General features: G+C 40.2%; 1 protein-coding gene across 2 annotated transcripts in view; it reads left to right on the top strand.

The window, feature by feature from the left end:
- Window positions 1-20,846, top strand: part of FRMD3 (FERM domain containing 3) — a 329,102-nt gene that overhangs the window by 160,179 nt on the left and 148,077 nt on the right. Inside the window, exon 3 of one of the 2 annotated variants that reach the window (XM_020966942.2) lies at window positions 13,703-13,745. The exons of the other annotated variant lie outside the window; for it this stretch is intronic. Coding sequence (XP_020822601.1) covers window positions 13,703-13,745 — 43 coding nt within the window. The remainder of the gene's footprint in view (window positions 1-13,702; window positions 13,746-20,846) is intronic. 2 annotated transcript variants of the gene reach the window in all.

The following is a 20,846-nucleotide window of genomic DNA, read 5'->3' as shown; positions in this document are numbered from 1 at the left end:
GCTTCCTGGAGGATATAGAAACAAAGAGGATAGAATGGTATGGTGGCTGCTATGTAGAGAATAGAGCTGGTGAAGCTGCCTACCCCACCCTGTGTGTATGGTGAAGGGCTAAGGGCTTGCTAGGAATGGTTCTTCTCATGTAAAAAATGTATTAAGGAGCGTGTACATAGACAAATGTGTTTCATTTCCCTTATCCTTGACAACGGGAAGATTTTGGCTAGATAGGCAATAGTCTTTAGACTGATTTGTGAGTTGGTTCATTATCCTTTGTGAAACTTTGCCGTCCACTGGTAGTAGGTTCCGGTATCCTTCTACACCAGGGGTTCTTATCCTAGGGCCTATGAACTTAAAAAAAATTCGTAACTGTATTTCAACATAATTCTCTCTGTGACCCCTTTTGGAGTTTTCTTGGCAAAGATACTAGAGTGGTTTGCCATTTCCTCTTGCAGCTATTTTACAGATGAGGAAACTGAGCAAACAGGGTTAAATGACTTGCCTAGGGTCACATGGCTAGTAGCTATCTGAAGCCGGCTTTGAACTCAGGTCTTTCTGACTCCAGGCCTGGTATTCTATCCATTGTGTTACTTAGCTGCTCATGGTGTTCTTTGTAACCGTATGTATTTTATTTTATGTATTTCAAAACATTATTCTGAGAAGGGGGTGGGACACAGACTTCACCAGACTGCCAAAGGAATCAGTGATGTACAAACATTAATAACCCCTGCTCTATATTATACCAGGAATTGACTATTTAAGGGAGAGTGCCTAAAACTTATTAAAAAACAGTTGGAATATTGTGTAATGTCTTGTAATGTTTCAGTGAAAATGGTGAGTTTGGCTTATTTGTAGAGAATTTACTGTAGTTATTAATAAATGACAAAACTGAATGAAATCCGTGTATGGCTGTTGTATGAGGAAATGGGGAATTAGAAATGATCATAGCATTTTTTCCAAGCTATTTTTTTGGAATTTATCCCCTCTAATGTAATTTCGGGAGCATAGATTTAAAGCCAAAATCAGACTTTGGGGATAAATGGGTCCAAAACTTCCTTCTTTTACAGATGGGGAGACTGAGGCCCAGATAGGACAAATGGCTTTACAAGGGGCTCACAGCGAGTGTGTGAGGCAGAATTTTCCTGACTCCAAGGCTAGTGTTCTGCCTGTAGACCAGGGAATCTCAGCCCTTTTTGTATCCTGGTCCTCTTTGATAGTCTGGTGAAGCATCTAGAGCCCTTCTCAGAATAATGTTTTTAAATGCATAAAGTAAAATACATAGGGTTACAAAGGAAAGCAATAATTATTAAATTTTTTAAAAAAAAGATAACTTCATAGACCCTAGGTTAAGAGCCCTTACTCTAGAAGACGGTAGGAATGGAGAGACAGGGAGAGAGAAGATGAGAAGAGAAAGAGGGGAGGAGAGGGAGAAGAAGAGGAGGAGGGGAAGAGGAAGGGGAAGAGGGAGAGAGAGGAAGAGAGAGAACGGGAGAGTAAGGAAGAGAAAGAGGGAGAGTGAGGGAGAGGGGGAGGAAGAGAGAGGGAGAAGGAGAGGGAAAACAAGGGAGAGTGAGAGTTGGGAGAGAATAAAGGAGAGGGAGAGAGAGAGAGAGGAGAAAAGTGAGAGAGGGGAGACAGATGGAAAGAGAGAGAGAGAGAAGGAGAGAGGGAGAGGGAGAGAGGCGCACACACAGAGAGAGAGAGAGAGAAGAGAGAGAGAGAGAGAGAGAGAGAGAGAGAGAGAGAGAGAGAGAGAGAGAGGAAGAGAGAGAGAGAGAGAGAGGAAGAGAGAGAGGAAGAGAGAGAGAGAGAGAGAGAGAGGAGAGAGAGAGAGAGAGAGAGAGAGAGGAAGAGGAGAGAGAGAGAGAGAAGAGAGAGAGAGAGAGAGAGAGAGGAAGAGAGGGAGAGAGGAAGAGAGAGAGAGGGAGAGAGGGAGAGGAGAGAGAGAGGAGAGGGAGGGAGGGAGAGAGAGAGAGAGAGAGAGAGAGAGAGAGAGAGAGAGAGAGCGAGCAAACACATGCATCCTCAGGACCACACAGAGGGAGAATAAGAAATTTGTTATGAGCCGTGGTTCCCATCAGGTTCCTGTTTTCTTGATGTTTTTCCCCAGTTTCTCCGGTTTACTTTATTGTAACAGAAATGATACTTCATTTTAGTAGAAGGCTAATCAGTAGTGAAAAATGAAAAGCCAAATGAGCTATAGAAACCAAAATGTGACTTACCTTTCGTTTAAAGCAGTGCAGGCAGGGTTGGCTTGACTCATATCTCTTTGAGGCTGTGATTTACGGTAAAACCTTGCCGTGTATTAAATATTTAGCACTATTACATTTGGAACACCATATGTTTAGCAAGATGCCTCATGCCCCATATGCTCCAGAAGTGAGTAGGTTTGTCAGTAAAAGGACTCAATATTTCCATTTTTCTTTTTCTTTTATTTACTCAGTTTGTGATGTAGAAAGGGCCAGATTGAATGCCAATTGGTAAATATAGCCTTTAATTTATAGAAATTAAGAAATATACTTTATATTCTGCAGTACCAGTTAGATTTTATCTATGTGATTTGATTGGTCTTGTGAACATCTTCATGAATTGGGAAAGGTGGTGTCTTCTTCTACTTTTCCATCCACCCCCACTCAATATAGAATGTCAGGAAGAGAGAGGTACAGTCATGGACCCAGAGTCACACAGTGTATCACTGGCCAGTCTAAGATCAAAACTTGGCTTCTGCATCTCAAGTCTAGTGTTCTTTCTGGTATTTTATTTCTATTTGGAGGGAACCATTTTTAAAAGTCTTTGGTTGGAAGTTATAATTCTGGTTTCTCTGAGAGTTACTTAAGTCTTAATTATCCCAGGGCCAGAAATGATGAATTTTTGGTTCCTCGTACAGCAAAAGATTTGGCCCAGTGTATTTTCCTTTGATTCCACCAATCTTAAAAGTGTCCATTTTGCCTTTGTGTATGACTTGGGAAGGACATCTTAATCAGTAGTATCATTCCTGCTTGTGAAGGAAGCTCAATTAGAAATAGGCTTAGAGGAATTAGGTCTGAAAGAGCCTTAAGAAAATCCTTAAGGAATGTCACCCTCTTGTTTTAAAGGAGGGAGAAACTGAGACCTAGAGAGGACAAATGAGTAAGCCCATATAATCTTGAGAATTCATTGCTCTAGTTCAATTACTTTGTTCTTGTGATGATACTGTGTGTAGAAGAGTCAAGAGAATAGTAGCAAAGTTCATATTTAATTAACTATACAAGTATTTTAAATATTATTGATAGACATTATTAACAAGAAGGCCTGGGTTCAAGTTCTGCTTCTGATCTATGTTAGCTCTATGACTATGTTCAAGTTACTTAACCCTTCAGTTCTCAGGAGATTCACTAAGCCTGCAAGTTGGAGAAAATGTGCTAACTTGCTTTGGTAGGGGGCCTTTACTTACCTGGGAATTCCTTATACTGCTGAAATCATGGGTCTAGTCTCTAGCCTATTAACAGACATTATATATTATGAATTTGAATTCTGCGTCAGAGACTTACTAACTGTGTGATCTTGGGTAAATCACTTGATTTAATTGAAATTTAATTGAAATCACTCAGCCCCAGTTTCTTCCTCTCTAAAATGGGGATAATTATAGCACCATTCTTACAGGGCTGTTAGGAGGATCAAGTGAGATAATATATAAAAAGTGCTCTGCAAATCCTAAGGAGCTTTATAAATGATAGCCATAATAATAACCATAATAATATAAATATGTAGCACATAAATATTATACAATTTACTTATAAGTATTAATATATAAATGCTATACATTATAAATATTAGATAATATATTTATAAATATTGTGAATTATCTAAGTATAATATAATATAATACATATTATATTATAATGATATACTGTATATAATATGGTGATACATAAAACAGTATGATGGTATAGGCAATATATAATTTATAATATAATAATATAGGTTTTATATATCTACCTATCTATATCTATCTATCTATCTATCTATCTATCTATCTATCTATCTATATCTATCATCCCTTGAGTTTCTGAGGTTCTGAGATGCAGTAGAGATAAAGCTGGTCTGGTATCTCTACTAAGTGCAGCAGACTGAATCTGAACAGACGCTGTAGGTGATCCTGAAGTTTTTAATCCTAGTATCTTGAAGCAACCAGAGGTCAGGCCTTAATTTAAAAAATAAATTAAAATAGCTAGCATTATAGATCTAGATATGTAGTTGGAAAAGGCTGTCTTCGTTCACTGGTTGCCAATTTCCTTTTTCCAGAGGAGACTTGGGAATAGATATGGAGTGGAATTAAAAATGGCCTTCTTGGTTTTGGGTTACTATATAATGAAGGTGCCAGAGTGCCAGACAACATTACGTCTGACCAGCTGCTTCTGCAGCCAGAAGAGTGTTTGTGCTCCTGGGGAAAAAGTGCCGCACAGATGCTGTTAACCATGAGCAAAAGTGGCGTCTGTGATTCCAGGGCCGCCCTCCATGGAACAGAAAGGCTGTTTCCTTGTCTGCTGTCACTGGGTTATGAATCTGACTGCTAATGATCTCTCCTTGTAGACTGAGTTCCCCAGACACTTTAAAATCGAGAGTTCTTTGGGAATAGCATACTGAAATTAGTCTGTCCACAAGTAGGCAGAATAACTTGTAACTGTATAGATTCTGTAGTTATTTATAGAGGATTTGTATCATATATTCAGCTTTGGAAGGGATCTCTGCAACTGCTTATTATATAGAAGAGGAAACTTCTAGAGAGATTGTGACTCGCCCGAGGTTACACAAGTGTTAAGTGTAAGAGGTGGGATTTGAACTCATCTCCTCATGTCTTGACTGTAAAGCCAATGCTCTTTGCACTACGCTAGGTTGACATTTCTAAGAGGTTTTAAAAGGGACAGATTTTGGGGAAAAAATGATAAGTGTTAGCTGAAAGTAACCAGCTCCCTTGTGGGGAAAGGGGAGGGAAAAGTCAGAAACCAGAAATCTGAAGCAGATTAAGATACCTAAGTTGGAAGGAGCAAAATCTTGCTTCCGTTAAACACCAATCAATAAGTATTTAGTAAGCACCTACTGTGTGTCAGGTACTATGCTAAGTACTAGGGATACATATATAAAGAATGAATTAGGCCCTACTCTGAAGGAGCTTATATTCTAAAGAGAGAGAAAAACATACATACATACATATATGTGCAGATATATATTTAAATGAAATATATGTATATGTAAGTGTGTATATATGATGAAATGTATATGTATATATATATATTTATATATAAAATGAAATATGAAGTGAATAAATACAAAGTTAAATACAAAATAGTTTGGAAAGAAGTTGAGGACATCAGAAGAGATTTTTTTTTCAGAAAATGGTACTTAAGATGTGTTTTTAAGGAAGACAAGGATTCTGTGAGGCAGAGATGAGAAAGGCGTGTGTTGTAGGCATGAGAGCAACCAGTGCACAGTCCCAGAGAAGGGAGATGGGACATGGGATATTGTGTGTGAGGAACAGAGAGACAGATAGTCCGGCTGGCTCAATGAGTGCAGAAGGAGGAGGAATGATAGTAAAGTTGGGAAGGTAGTTGGGACCAGGTGGTAAAGAGCTTTCAGAGCTAAGTAGAGGAATTTGTATTTTATTTTAAAAGCAGTAGGAGACCACTGACGTTAAGTGAGAAGGGGAGTACCGTGATTATATCTGTGCTTAAGGCAAATCACTTTTTTTTTTGGCTAGGCAATGGGGTTAACTGACTTGCCCAGGGTCACACAGGTAGTAAGTGTTATATATCTGAGGCCAAATTTGAACTCAGGTCCTCCTGAATCCAGGGCCGGTGCTCTATCCATTGCGCTACCTAGCTGCCCCCAAGGCAAATCACTTTTGCAGCTATAGGATGGGTGAACTGAAGTAGGGAGAGATGGAGGCAGGGAAGCCAGTTAGGAGGCTACTGCAGTAATCTTGGGGGGAAGTGATGAGGGCCTGAACTAAAGTGGTAGTTATGTTAGTGGAGAGGAGAGATGTGAGAAATATTGGGGAGCAGCATCTTGCTTCTATTCATGCCCCTGCTCATTCTGATTTGAGGCAAAAACAAAACAAAACAAAACACCAGATTAAGAGTCCTCTTCTTTAAGCAAAGCTTTTGCTCTCTTGGTGGCATAAACAGCTTCAAACATGGTTTAACTGGTGATGAGTTATTATTTAGAGAAGGTCTAAATACCATTATTGGAGGTTGAGGTTCTCCCATTGGCCAGCAACAGGCAGGAATATCAGATTTTGCCTCAAAGACTACCGTGGGGACCACATAAGCTATAAGCTTTGAAGCACCTTCAGAGATGTCTGTGAATGCAGCTGAGAGCACACTGATTTGAGATTATAAATTAAGGAAGTAGAAATTGGATTTATGGGTTAATTTCACATACTTTTGAGAGCGTTTGTTTCTTGTGTATTCTGGTCCCCATAGGGAATTCATTCCAGTATTTGTTTGTCAGCTTGAGTTTTAAAAGTTTTATATTTTAATAACACAGAGCAAGATTGCACAATCTCATTAAATATTTAGTTGCCTACAGTGTGGGTGTCAATGGATTCTTAAACCTTGCAAGTGAAGAGATGGCGCTGACTGTAGGACCATAGCCTCAAACTGTGTGACTGCCATCTTGTGGTGGTTTACCTAGTATGTAGACATATGGTCCCTGGAGCCTAGAAATGTGTATTCATGGCTGGGTATAAAGTAGCAAAAATGTCACTCAAGTAAAATACTATTGTAACATGCTTGATGGGATATTAAAACAATTTAGAGTCAGAACTTTTGGGCCAGAAGGGACCTTAGAGGTCATGTAGTACAAACCTCATTTTACAATAGAGAAAAATAAAAAATTAAATGGCTTGTCCAACCTTACTTAGGATGGCAAAGTCAAGATTTAACACGAAGTCCTATAACTCCAATGCCAGTGCCATTTCCATGACTTCCTCCCTTAGATTTAAACTTCTTTGGCCACTTTAGCGTACATGTGGAGTTTATAAGGGCTTTGAACTTACAGGCTAGTCCATGTGTGGGTAAGACACTCTGAGCTCCAAAATATGTAATATTTGCTCAGTACTAATATCTAAGAAACTACAAGCGGAAGCACTTTGAAAAATTATAAATCACTATATAAAGTATTGTTATAGCTAACCACAATGAATTTGCACTTGGACTTGCACATTGGGTCCCCAGCATGTAGCTGCTATTCTATGTTATAGGGATAGCTTTTAGAGGTTTTAGAATATCATATCTGATATGTTCCCTCCGACATCAGTCAAATAATTAACATCTCTCCATTGTCATTTAACCAGTGATTAGTGCCCTGATATTGACCAGTTGATATAGCCTCAATATCATTCATAACCAGTTAAAATCAATTAGGTTTCATTTATTATTCCATTTATTTCCCTTAGGAATCCAGGGGCCTCAAGGTCTCTTCCTCACACACTTTCAAGAAAAAGAATATAAAACTCATTAATACTAAAGCACAAATTCCTGCTAACAGTTGAAAATGAGAGATCAGAACCAGTAGTCTTTCAGGCACCCGTAATTCAGTAGACGGGGAATCGAGAAATCTGAGATCTCCTCCTGGCTCTGACACTAACTAGGTCTGAGATCTGAAGCCCTTCTTTGATCTCCTCGTCCCTTCTCCAAAAGGAGCCTCTAGTAGTAATAAGGAAAAACCACCAAGGAATTTCTCTGTAAATGAAAGGGAGCAAAGAACAACTTCCCTTCTAGCTCTGACATTCTAAGAAGACCCTTTGAGTTCTAACTACTAGGAGGCTAATATATCTCATGTAGATTTGCATATTAGTAGGGATCAAAGCCTTAAGCTAAAGAAATGTGCCTGGAATTTTAGGCATCAGTGAATAAGTGGCAGAGTTTTGGGTGAAGCCTTCCCAGTACCCCCAAATCACATTGAAGTACATTGGCTCAGAGGACACATTAACATGAGTCCATTTTGCATGTGGATGTGTTGATTTTCTAGATGTTAAGACATTTACACTTGAATAGGTGAAGAAACTAATATATTAGTTATAATAATAATAATACCTTATATTTTGATGTTTGGTTGTTACAGTTGTGTCCAACTCTTGGTGACCACTGGAGTGGTTTGCCATTTCCTTCTCCAGCTCGTTTTACAGATGAGGAAACTGAGGCAAATAGGTTTAAGTGACTTATCCAGAGTTACACAGCTTATTAGTATCTGAGGTCAGATTTGAACTCAGGAAGATGTCTTCCTGATTCTAAGCCTAGCATTCTATTCACTGCACCACCTAGTTGCCCTATACCTTATTTAGTGATTTATAATTTTTTCAAGTGTTTCTTAGTATTAGGTATTAGCCAAATATTACTGATAAAACTAGAGCTCAGAGGGGCTGAATGTCTTGCCCAAGGCTAAATAGCTTATAGAATACAAATTGAGATGTTTTGACTCTATCCAGTATTTCTTTGCTTTGCTTCTATTGTTATTTATTAAATATATATTTATTAACAACCTAGTAGATGTAAGGCACTGGGTTAGGTTCTGGGGATAAGAGATAAGAGCCAGACAGCCCCTGCCCTCAAGGAGCTTCACCTCTACTGGAGGATACAATGTCAGCATAGATTAAGAAGTTACAAAATGATTTAGAAGGGAGAAAGTACTGAGGACTGGTGGGGCTGGGGAAAAGTTTCCTGAGGAAGATGACTCCTAAGCTGAGTCTTGAGAAAGATAAGGATTCTGGAAGACAGAGATAAATGAATGAAAAAAGCATTCATTTAGTGCCTACTATGCTCCAGGCACAATGCTAGGCACTGGGGATAGAAAAACAAAATCCAATGTAGTTTCAGCCCTCCCCTAAGGGGAAGGCAATATCCATGGGCTTGTGGTGCCAAGGGAACCAGGTTTTGGAAGTCACAGGAATGGTGAATGGAAGTGGGTGTAATATTGACATGCCCTTTCCAGAAGCAATGGTGCTGTTGATTCCCAGAACAAGAGATGGGATGGAGGAGGAGAGGTTAGATGGTCACGTATAGGTAGCAGGGCAAATGACAAGGTCTCTCCTGTGGGTAGTTGAACATGAAGCATGATCTGGTCTGGGCCAGCTAGATATAATGGGTTAGATGACTTTGCATACAGTTACCATTCAGGATAGCTCAGTCCCAAGCAGAGTTCCAGTCATTCAGTCAATCAACAAATATTTATTAAGTGCCCACTGTGTGCCAGGTCCTGGGGAAACCACGAAATGCAAGAAATGGTCCCTTCTCGTAAGAAGCTTACAGCTAAATGACAGAGACAACATGAAAACTACTGTGCACTAACAAGCTATATGCAGGATAAAGAAAAAATAATCAATAGAGCGAAGGCATTAGGATTTAGGAGGTTCAGGGAAGGGGAGATTTGGGGTGGGACTTGAAGGAAGCCAGGAGGCAGAGATGATGAGAGAGAACATTCCAGGCATGGGGAATAACTAGTAAAAATGCCTGTAGTTGAGAGTTGGAGTTTCTTGTTCGTGGGACAGCTAGAAAGAAGGCCAATGTCAATGGATCACAGAGTACAAGGTGGGGCATAAAGTATAAAAAGACTGGCGAGGAGGAGGGGACACGTAATGAAGGACTTTGTATGTCAAATAAAGGAATTTACGTTTGATTCTGGAGGTGATAGTGGTTTAGTGAGTGGTGTTGGTGGGGGTGGAGAAGGGTGTAACATGATCAGACCTCTGTTTTAGGAGTGTCACCTTAGGAGCTGAAAAGTGAAAAGAGACTTGTGTCTGGAAGAGTAACCAAAAGGCCACTGTAACTGTCCAAATGTGAGGTAATGAGGGCCTGTGTTGGGGTGGGAGCCATATCAGAAGGTAGAAGGGGGGTTTATTCAAGAGACTTTATGAAGGTAGTAGCTACAAGACTTGTCAATGGATTGGATATAAGGAAAGAGAGAGAGAGAGTGAGGAGTTGAGGCTGATGCCTTGGTCATTAGGAGAATGGTGGTGCCCTTGACAATAGTAGAAAAGTTAGGAAGGGGGAAGGGTTTGGTGGAGAAGGATGATAAATTCACTTTGGGATTTAAGATGAATTTAACACGTCTATGGAACTTTTAGTTTGAGATGTAAGACTGGAGTTTAGCAGAAAGGTGAGGGCTGGGTACATAGATTTGAGAATTATCAGCATAAAGATGATAATTTGATTCTTGGGAGCCAAGAGATGACCACATGAAATAGTCTAGAGGGAGAAGAGGAGAGGGCCTAGTACTGAGCTCTTGGGGATACTCATGGTTAGTTATTGTTGTTATTTGTCCTTCATTCTAGAAGAGGACCTTGACCTCAAGGAGGCGATGTCATGATATGCAAGAGAAATGAATTTAAGTGAGGAAGGGCTGTGTAGAATCACCAGCCTCACTTTATCCCCTGGAACCAGCTGGGTCCAGTGGCCAGATCTAGATCAAGACAGCCGGAGACCGCCCAGGATGCAGTGGGGGACCTTGGCCTTTTCAAGCTAAGGTCTTTTAACAGGTCTCAGTTTGACTGAGGCAGTGCCCATGGTTAGTAGGCATAATCGGGACAAAGATATAGCAGTGGGACCAAGAAGGAGCTGAATGGCTTAATTCCCTTAGGCATGGCCTCTAGAGGTCTAGGCAGGAGAATGCTGATCCAATGAAGGGGAAAAGGGCAGGAGGAAGGGAGGGTCAAGAGCAGGGCAGATGAGAAGCTACTTCATTTCCGGAAAGAGAGACAGTCTGTTCCAAGGAAGAGAAGTGGGAGTGTCAAATTTGGGACATGAGGAACACAGTGTGCTTAAAAGAGTGCAATGTGAAATTAAGCTGGAAAGGGAGGTTGAAGCCAGGTTATGAAGGGTTTTAAATGTCAGGCTGAGGAGTTGGCATTTTATTCTGGCACTAATAAGGAGCCATTGATAGCTTTCGAGCAGAGGAGTGCCTTAGTGAGACCTCTTCCTCAAAGGAAGATTATATTAGCAACTATTTGGTATATGGATAGGCAAGGAAAGGGACTGAAAATGAGGAGAGAAGTTAGGAGGCTGTTACAATAGTCCAGTTGGGAGGTGATGAGGGCCTCAACTCCTGCAAGCCCGCATCATATCGAGGTATTTTGTTGGTTAGCAGGATCAACATCTTCCTTTTCTCCAGGGCAGCAGCATGCTTACTGGTGAAAGGGAAAAGTTATTTTTTAAAGCAAGCCCTGTGTGCTACATACTCCAAGTTTCATTTGCAAGGAAAATGGCAGTGAAATCAAAGAGATGTTCTAATTACTACATCTGATTACAAAGCAGAATAAATGACTATTGAAAAATAGCCCAAGTATAATCTATTTATGTGTACAGTAATCACATGATTTGATTTACTGGTGATCTGACTTATCATTTGCTGACTCATTTCAACAACTTTAAGGGGCAGAATGATTTGAAAAGGGAGGAGGAGAATTCTAGAAAGAGGGGAGAGGTGAAGGGCTTGACAGTCCTATTTTTTTGTCAGTTAGCTGGCCCTTAGTTGCAGATGGGAAAATGGGAAAGGGTGGACAACAATCACAGTAGAGATGATGGAGCTATCTGAGAAGTCACAGTTTCATCAGCCAGTGAACCCAGGCACCATCTTGGAAAACAAAGTGGTTTGTTTCTACCCTAGGTTTGTGGACTCTGTTCAATGCATAAAGTACTTCCTCTGAAGCTCAAAAAAAATGATTTCCTTAAATGACCTCACAATAGGTCACAGTGCTTGAACTCTCATTTCTTAGTTATATGACAATTACTTTTATCTATAAGAATACAGCTGTGAACTAGGAAAAGTTCTAGTTTTCCTAGAAATATGGTTCTAGTTTCCTGAAGAAAAAAAGCAATAAAATTAGGCAGTATGGTGTAAGTGGCTAGAGAGCTCAGAACTCCTGGATTCAAGTCTGCCTTCTGACCCTGGGCAAGTTATTTATCCTCTAAGTGCTCTAGGGAGCCCCACCTCATTTTACAGAGGAGGAAACTGAGGCAAGCAAGACCTAAGTGACTTGCCCAGGGTCAAATGTCTGAGGCTGGATGTGAACTCATGAAAATGAGTCTTCCTGAGTCCAAGCCCAGTGCTCTATCCACTGTGCCACCTAGCTGCCCCTTAATATATTACAGTACAATAATTAATTGTTCTTAGTGGTAGTCAGACTTATAAAAGAAGTTTCAAGTTTGTTGAGGTTAGATGGTATAATAGAAAGATTTCTGGACTTGAGTTCAAATCCTGTATCTAAAATTTATTCCTTGTGATCCTGCACAAGTGATTTAACCTCTTTGAGCCTTAGATTCCTGATTTTTAAGACTGGGAGGATGAGACTCTCGAGGCAGCTACATGCTGCAGTGGATAGAGTATAGGATTTGAAGTCAGAAGGACCTCAGTTTGAGTCTTACCTCAGATACTTCCTACCTTTGTGACCGTGGGCAAGTCATTTAACTTTTCTGTGCCTCTATTTTCTCATTTGTAAAATGAAGATAATAGCATTTATCTCACAGGGTTGTTGTGGAGATCAAATAAGTTAATGCATGTAAAATGCTTTGCAAACCTATAATTATTATTTTTGGGCTATTGTGAGGCAGCTTTAAAATACCATTCTAAGGATAAAGGCAGGTAGAGATGGTTATCCAATAGTGTTGTTCAGTGTTTAATTGAGTCTTTTTTTTTTTTTCACACAGTCAGTTTTGCTATAACACTTGCTTTGAAAACACAAATTTGTTTCAATATGATTGACATATCAGGGAACAATTTGAGCATAACCTGAATTTTGCATTTATTTATGTATATTAGTGAAAAGCAGCAAAAAACCACAGAATACTACACCCAGCTAAAAACAAATCCCGTTGGAATGGACAAAACAGAGACACCTCAGAAGTCTACCTCTATTCTTACCCCATGTGTTATCCAACAAGGTTGTGTTTTGCTACTCTTCCTCATTATAAATTTTTCTACATGAAAAGATACTCATTCAACATCCCAGCTTGAACAAGCCTTGGAGTTGTGGCCTTCTGGGACCACCCTTTACCCTGTAGTCATTGACTTTGCCATCCTTATGGGTAGTAAACCTAGGACCCCGTGGGAACTGGGGATAGGCTGAGCAGCAGGGCCAGCCGTGGACATTGTCATTATTTGTTGTAGCATTTATGTATTTCTTAACTATTTAACATGTATAGAACTGTGACACCATTATTATTAGGTTCTATCTTTTTTTTTTTAACGTGTCACTGATGGAGTTATGTTTAGTGTTGTATTCCTGGCCCCATTTTCCGTGCAAACCCTGTGGTTTTTATCGTGCAATTTTGCATAGTACAGTGATTTTTAGGAATGCACATGTTTCATTAAAGCAGAACTGACTATATCCCTAGGAAGACCAGACCGAATTGACAGTTCCTAAATTCATTCGTGAGGGATTTCACCCTTGAGTGCATATTGTATTCCTAATGCCTCCCTATCGGATGCAGTGTGACTCAAATATTACTCACATAGACATTAATATTATTAGTTTGTAATTATAGACCCTCTCATCTATTATTATTGCTTAAATAGTTCATGGTGACCTTCTGAGAATGGAGCAGTTGACGATGGGTTATTTGTTACCAGAATCGTGCTATGAAAAGAGAATAACCTTATTAAAAGCCTTTCAGTTTTTACATCTTCACTGTACCATGCAGCATTTTGACCGTGGGTCTCTTCTTTTCCTTTCCAGCACTGGCTAGAACCCAACAAGTCAATCGCCAAGCAAATGAAATGTAAGTGTTGATCCCAAACTTGGGTTTTGAATAAAAAGATACCCAAGAATTGGGTTGTGGGTTTTTTTTTCCAATTACTGTATCATCATATTAGAATCATATTAGAGTTGGAAGGGACCTTGGAGGCCTTCTGCTCTAGCCCCTCATTATCAAGAAATCGAGGCTCAGGAAAGTTCACTGACTGGCCCAAGATCCAGGTACTAAGTGTCACTGCCAGGATTTGAACACAAGTCCTCTTACCTCACAACTCAGTGTTCTTTTTATTGTTAACACCACCCTGGTTCTATTGCCCTGTGGGGGAAAAATACCAAGTGCAGTTGGAAAAGTTGGTTGAGGTTTAGAAAATGTTCCATTTGGGGCTATGAACATGATTTTCTCATCCTTCCCCATTCACTACCTTGTGTTAGTCTCACAATTTCCAGACTTTGGAAAAGAAGGCAAATGTGTACACACAAGCAACCCCAGCTGCAAGGCGGAGCCATTAATTATCAGGATCCCAGAGACTTCCCTTTCTGTTAGAGGGCAGAATTCGCTGCTTCCTAGAGCCATCTTAGTTCCTTCTATCTTTTGGAAGTGCCAGGTTGAGATTGGGAAAGTGAAATAAACTCCATCGTGTTCAGTTGCAAAAAGTTGCTGATAATGATCCTGATGCAATGGGAGCCCAAGTTTTACAAGAAGCTTTATTATCACTGAATAGATGGTTATGTTCCCCTTTTCTGTCCCTCAAAAAGAGTAGTGAAAATACAATAGTATAGCTGTATTATTATTTTTTTTTTTAAAGAATAGTACAGCTTAAAGAACAAGAGGCTTGGAGTTAAAAGACCTGAATTCAAATCCTGGCTCTGTTCCTTACTAAGTGTGTAACTTTCAACAAATCACTTTACCTCTCTGGGCCTCAGTTTCCTCAGTTGTAAAATGAGGAGGTTGGACTAAATCACGTGTTCTTAATTCTTTTTGTGTCATGAAAACCCTTGACGGCGTAGTGAAGCAAATGGATCCCTTCTCAGAATAATATTGTTAAATGTATGGAATAAAATACCTTTGATTACAAAATGATACTGAAATAGCTTAGAAAATATTTTAAAAAAATCAAGTTTATGGATCTCCTGTTTGTGGACCCCGGATTAAGAGCCCCTGGACTAGATGACCCTTCAGCTTCCTTCTGGCTCTCAATCCTGTGATTTTGGGTTGAGTTGCTTTGTTGTTGTGTATTTATGGAGCTGTTTCAAGGCATCTGCCTGTGAAATCATGTCTCTGTGGAAATCACTGACTGCCAGGCTGGAGACAGAGGAGGATGCTTGATTTACGGTCCAGTCGATGAGATGTTTTGTTATGGTGACCTGCTCTTTGTTGTTACCAACCTGCTTTGTTTATGTCCAGGAGGGCCCCTTCTGAAATCTACTTTAGGAATTCATTACATCCTCAGAAATTCATTTGTATTTTTCTTCCCTGTCTTAGGCTTACTGAATGATCCTGGTGTAGATGATAAATCAGTTTCTCATCCAAGTTCAAGTGAACCCATTATATACATGTAGTTGCCATCATTCAGGGGACCCACCCCATTTCTCTTTTTAGGGGCTGGGGTGTAGAAGAGATAGTGTGGAGGAGTGTGGATAGTATTTCTTTGATAATTTCTTTTGGGGGAGGAAGAAATCAATTCAATTTTAATTTAACAAGCATGTATTAAATGCTTACTATATACCAGGCACTGTGCTAGGTACAAGGGATCCTTGCAGGATCCAACCGCAAAAAGAAACAATTGTTGGCCCCTAGGGGAAAAAAAAACCCAACCAGTGGCTAAGCCATATGGCTTTCTCTTTTTCCTTATTCCCACTTTCTCAAAAACCACTATTTTCTGGTGGAAAATGGGCATCAGAGAGAATGGATTGAGTCAGTCCTAACCAACAGCCATGGCTCCTGAGACTGTGTGTGCTATAAGATATCAATGGAGAGAATTGTATAGGTGAGAGCAGTGACCGCTCTATACTTACAATACCTCAGCTCATTGGTTTGCTGGTAAATGTCTGACAGCTGACTCTTTGGGAAGGGGGAAAGAAATGTATACAAGAGACACTTTAAAGTTTAATATTCATTATTAATATTTTCTCCATCACATTCTTAAGTCTTTGTTGTTGTTGATTAGTCATTTTCAGTCGTATCCGACTCTTCATGGCCCATTTGGGGTTTTCTTGGCAAAGCTACTGGAGTGATTTGCCATTTCCTTCTCCATTTTATAGATGAGGAACTGAGGCAAACAGAGTTAAGTGACTTGCCCAGGGTCACTCAGCTACTAAATGTCTGAGGCCAGATCTGCATTCAGGAAGATGAGTTCTTGACTCCAGGCTCGGCACCCTATCCACTATGGAGCCACCTAGCTCCCCTTTTTAAGTCTAGAAATCAACCAGGCAATAAGTTAAGCCCCTCTTTGGAGCATTTACAAATTTCTGAGGTATAAATGCTCACACAGAAAATTTGACAAGTAGTTGTTTTGAGCTGACTCCAGTATGCTCCTGCCTTAGGTTCGACAGCATTGTTGTTCAGATATGGAGCTGGGATGAAATTCCAAGTGGAAGGAAGGGGCTGCTGTATTGCAGAGATGAATTCTGTGCTAATGGGAACTCAGATATCAATCAGACAGTCAACCAATGAGATAAAGATGAGCAGAGGGCCAAACAAAGGCTCGTGGTGGCTTTGGGTGGGTAGCAACATGATAACTATCAAGAACTCTGAAAGCAGAACAATAAGAATAAAGGATGTGACTATGAAATTGTATGACAGAAAGGGAAGATGGACTGGTCCCGTGGCAAGGAGGAGGGATGCCAGCTGGATGCCCAGAGAGCTTCACTAGCCCCCTTCCAATGTAGGACAAAAGCAAAGAAGGCCTCCAGCTTGTTAGGTGGATACTGTCTGGCCAACTTTTGGGATGAGCCAGAATAGAGGTTCATAGGATGGGTAGGAAAGGATGGGTTGGGGGGAGGGAGGTTCCAAACTGATGATTTCATGCTTCATTGGAATCTGTGCCTGGTACCGTGCTAATTGCGGGTGGGGGTGGGGGGCGGAAGAGACAGACATAAATACAAAGAATGAAACAATTTCTCCTCTCAAGGATTTCACATACTAACAGGGTGACAAGTATAAGTATAAATATAAATAGAACAAAAACAAATGCGAGGAGGTCAAATACAAGGAATTTAGAGGAGTGCTGGTGGGAGAGGAACAGGAAAGGCTTCGTGTAGAGTAGGGCTTCTTCACCTTTTTTTTGAAGTCTGTGGACCCTTGCTCAAAATAATGTTTTGAAATGCATGAAATAAAAGGCGTAGGATTTCAAAGGAAACCAAGCATATTGAAATTCAATTATCAAAATATTAAAAACAAAATAAGTTCACAGTCTCCAGGTTAAGAACCCCCATGCAGAGTTGATGCTCAAGCTGCATCTTGAAGGAAGAGGTTTTTTTTTTTTGAGTTGGAGGATAGGTTGTCATTAACAGGGTCATGCTATAAAGAGAGAATAACCTTATTAAAGGCCCCTTAGTTTTTATGGTATAATCATAGGGCACATAAATGTGCCTCATCTTTTAAGTAATTGAGGAGTCAAGGCCTTCCAGCTGGGATCTGGCCATCCTTAAATGAGGTTGTGACCTCAAATACCCTACTGCAGGTATGGCGCTGGGGGTGGGGCAGAGCTTTTAGAGGAGGGGGCTGTGGCCACAAATAGCTTTTCAGTTTGATTAAAATGGAAGAGGATTAGATTTTCTCTTCTGCTGATGGAAAATAAATGACTTTCAGGATGATTCAGTTCACCTTGAATTCACTTGCCTGAAGGCAGGTATAGTGTTGTAGAAAGAGCATGGGACTTGGAATGAGAAGACGTGAGTTCAGGTCCCAGCTCCATTACTTCCTTACCACTTAGACTAAGTGGATAGGTAGCCCAGTAGATAGTGCTGGACTTGGAGTCAGAAATTCCTGAGGTGGAATCCTGCCTCATACTTTGACTAGCTATGCAACCTTACACAAGTCAATTCATTGCTTAGAACTCAGGATTTGTTACCTTCAGCAAGTCACTTAGATCCGATGAGCCTCAGTTTCCTCATTTGTAAAATGGGACTAATGAAACTTGCACAGCTTGCCTCACAGAGTTGTAATGACCTAATGAGATACTATATGAAAGAGATTTCTGGACCTATAAAATGGGGGGAATAATACCACCACTTCACATTGTTGTGAGACTTAGAGGTACTATATTCAAAGTGCTTTGCGAACCTTTAGGCATTATTTAAATGTGAATTGTTATTATTGTCGGCTTTGGCAGATCAGTTAAATCCTATGAGACTCAGTTTCCTCATTTGTAAAATGGGGCTAATAAAATTTTCACTGCTTACCTGACAGAGCTGTTGTGACAACCAAAGATGAAGTGCTTTGTAAAGCTAGCTTGCTCTGATTATTAGATTATCTATCTGTTTTGGAAAGATATTTGCTTTCTCTTCTAGCTGGGAAACCTTGGGAGCTTTTTTTTTTTAAAAATATTTGTAATGACTTTAGTTGAGTCATTATCAGTCCAGGGAAAGCTGAGCCCCACCCCTGGGACTCAGCCCTGGAGATACAAATAGGATCTTGTTTCCAACCCCGAGGCAGTTTCTGCTGGGAATATGCCTTTTATGTTCCTATCATCTCCCTCAATTGGCAGTGGGTACATAATTCAGTAAGGAAGATGATTTTTCTATTCCCGTCTTCACTAAAGGAAAATGATTAGAAGTTCAGGTTTCCCGTACTTACCCATTTGGATTCCTTTTGACTATCAGTGCACATGTGACTTTCTAGAAGAGGCTGTGAAAGTCCTTTGTCACAAGTGGCTCATTCATTCATTCATCAAATATTTATCGAAGGCCTACTATGTTTAAGGGGAGGCCCAGAGACACTCTGCTAGGCTATTATTGTAGCTGGGCTCCAAATAAAGATGACCTGGTTGCATACCTAGAAGAAAGCAACACATTGCAGTGGAAAGAACCCAGGCTTTGGAATCCAAAAGACTCCACTGGGCTCAGTTTCTGGCTCTGTCATTTGCTAGGTGTGTGATTAAAGAGGTCACCTAACCTCTAGGAGTCTCAAAACTTTCAGCTGGAATATGCTAAAGGGCAGGGAGGAAGGGAGGTCGTTGGAAGGGGAAGGTTGTTGGAATAGATCAGGGGTGGGGAACCTGTAGCCTTAAGGCCACATGTGGCCTTCTAGGTCCTTAAGTGCAGCCTTTTGACTGAATCCAAATTTAGAATTATGTACTATGTACTATACTGTACCATATTATATTACATTATATTATCATGCTATACTATACTATATTATATTACATTATATATTATATTATCATGCTATATTTAAAATTTGGATTCAGTCAAAAGGTCCCCTAAAATTTGTTACATATTATATCATATGATGTCATGTCATATCATACTATTAAGTATAAGGAATCAAACTGAGCTTGGGCAAGTAGGAGGTTACAGTAACAAATTAAGTGGGATAGTTTAAAAGTTGCAGGGATCTTTAGTGCTCATTTTAATCCTACATACTACCTATGGGAACTAAAGCTTACAGTTTTCTAACTTTTTTTTTTAATAGACTTTCACTTCTCCTAGGCTTCCTGTCAGAGTCAGCCAGACCTCAGTCCTCCTTGAGCTTGATTTTAGATCAGTTCTAAGTTTCTTTCTGATGGGCTTGGTTTGGGCCAAGCTCCAAAGTGTCAGTCTTCTCCAATTTGTTTTCCTATCCCTTAGTTCCGGGTTAGGATTTCAGGACTGTGACGGAAGGGTTCTCCTTCTGTGCTTCCTTTCACCCTGATTGATTCTTTGTTCAGGACTTTAGATCTAAAATATACTCAGTATCTCTCTCCCCCCCCCCCCCTTCTGTGGACCTAGGGAAATCATGTCTGTGAAACACCTTTCCTTGTCTTGACTCCCCAGGTTTTTTGTTCCAGTGGTTAGGTCTTTTGCCTTGGCTTAACAGTTGCCTGTCTAAACCTCTTTTGAAAATGTTAATGTTCTCCAGACCCTGGAAGCCATTTGTTTCTTCTTTATCTTGATTGAAGAACTTTATAGCATAGCGTATGAGTTCTTAACCTTTCTTATATCATGGACCCTTTTGGTGGTCTGGTGAATCCTATGGGTGGACTCTTTCCCAGAATAATGTTTTCAAATGCATAAAATGAAATACATGGGATTACAAAGGAAACCAATTATATTGAAATATATTTATCAAAATATGTATTTTTAAAAACCCTAATTTATAGACTTCCTTGAAATATATCCATAGACTCCTGTGGGCTCCATGGACCCCAGGATAAGAACTCCTAGTATAATGAGAGGATATAGTATTGTGAAAGAAGGCTATCTTTGTAGCCAGAGGGCCTGGCTTCAAATCTCAGCTCTGCTAATAACTGTCTGTGAGGTCTTAGGTAAGTCACTTAGTCTCTATTGGCTTTAGTTCCTCTATATCTATAAACTATAGATCCTGTGCCCTATAAGTAAATTACCCAACAACATGGTAACTGCAGCTTCTGCCTTTTGTAGAGAAGTTGATCTCTTCCATCCAGACTGGACATCTTGTGTTCTGTGTTCTGACTAGGAGGCTGAGTCTGGTCTCATATGCTGCTTCTAGCACCGATTTTCTTTCTAGATTCAGCTTCCACTCTAGGTCTCACCCTGCCTCCCCTATCAATCTGTGCCTAGCTCCCAATTCGTTGGCCGAACTGAACTGACCACTGTATTCTGAAGCCAGGGAACACTGGACATCTGCTGGTTCCAGCCACCACCTAGCTCTCATTTCTTACATGTATCTTTCCCCACCCTTTCCATCTTCTTCAGAGGAATACTTTACTAAACATAGGTGTACAAAATAGAAAAAATAAAATTTTAAATAGATAGGACAGTGTATATCAGCAAGATACTTCCTTTCCTTTCTTTCTGCAAGCCTGTGAGGACTTGGGCTGACTAGGTGTTAGAGAACACCTTAATATTAGCAGGCACTAGGCAAAAACCAGGTTGATTTATTTGAGACAAGGGCCACATTGATGTTAAAATGCTGTCCAGTCCTGGGAATTCAAAGCAGATGTGA

This window comes from Phascolarctos cinereus, unplaced genomic scaffold (assembly GCF_003287225.1).
Source record: "Phascolarctos cinereus isolate Bilbo 61053 unplaced genomic scaffold, phaCin_HiC Scaffold_4;HRSCAF=312, whole genome shotgun sequence".
In the NCBI taxonomy this organism is placed as follows: Eukaryota; Metazoa; Chordata; class Mammalia; order Diprotodontia; family Phascolarctidae; genus Phascolarctos; species Phascolarctos cinereus.
This window is presented reverse-complemented; position numbering and strand designations above follow the sequence as displayed.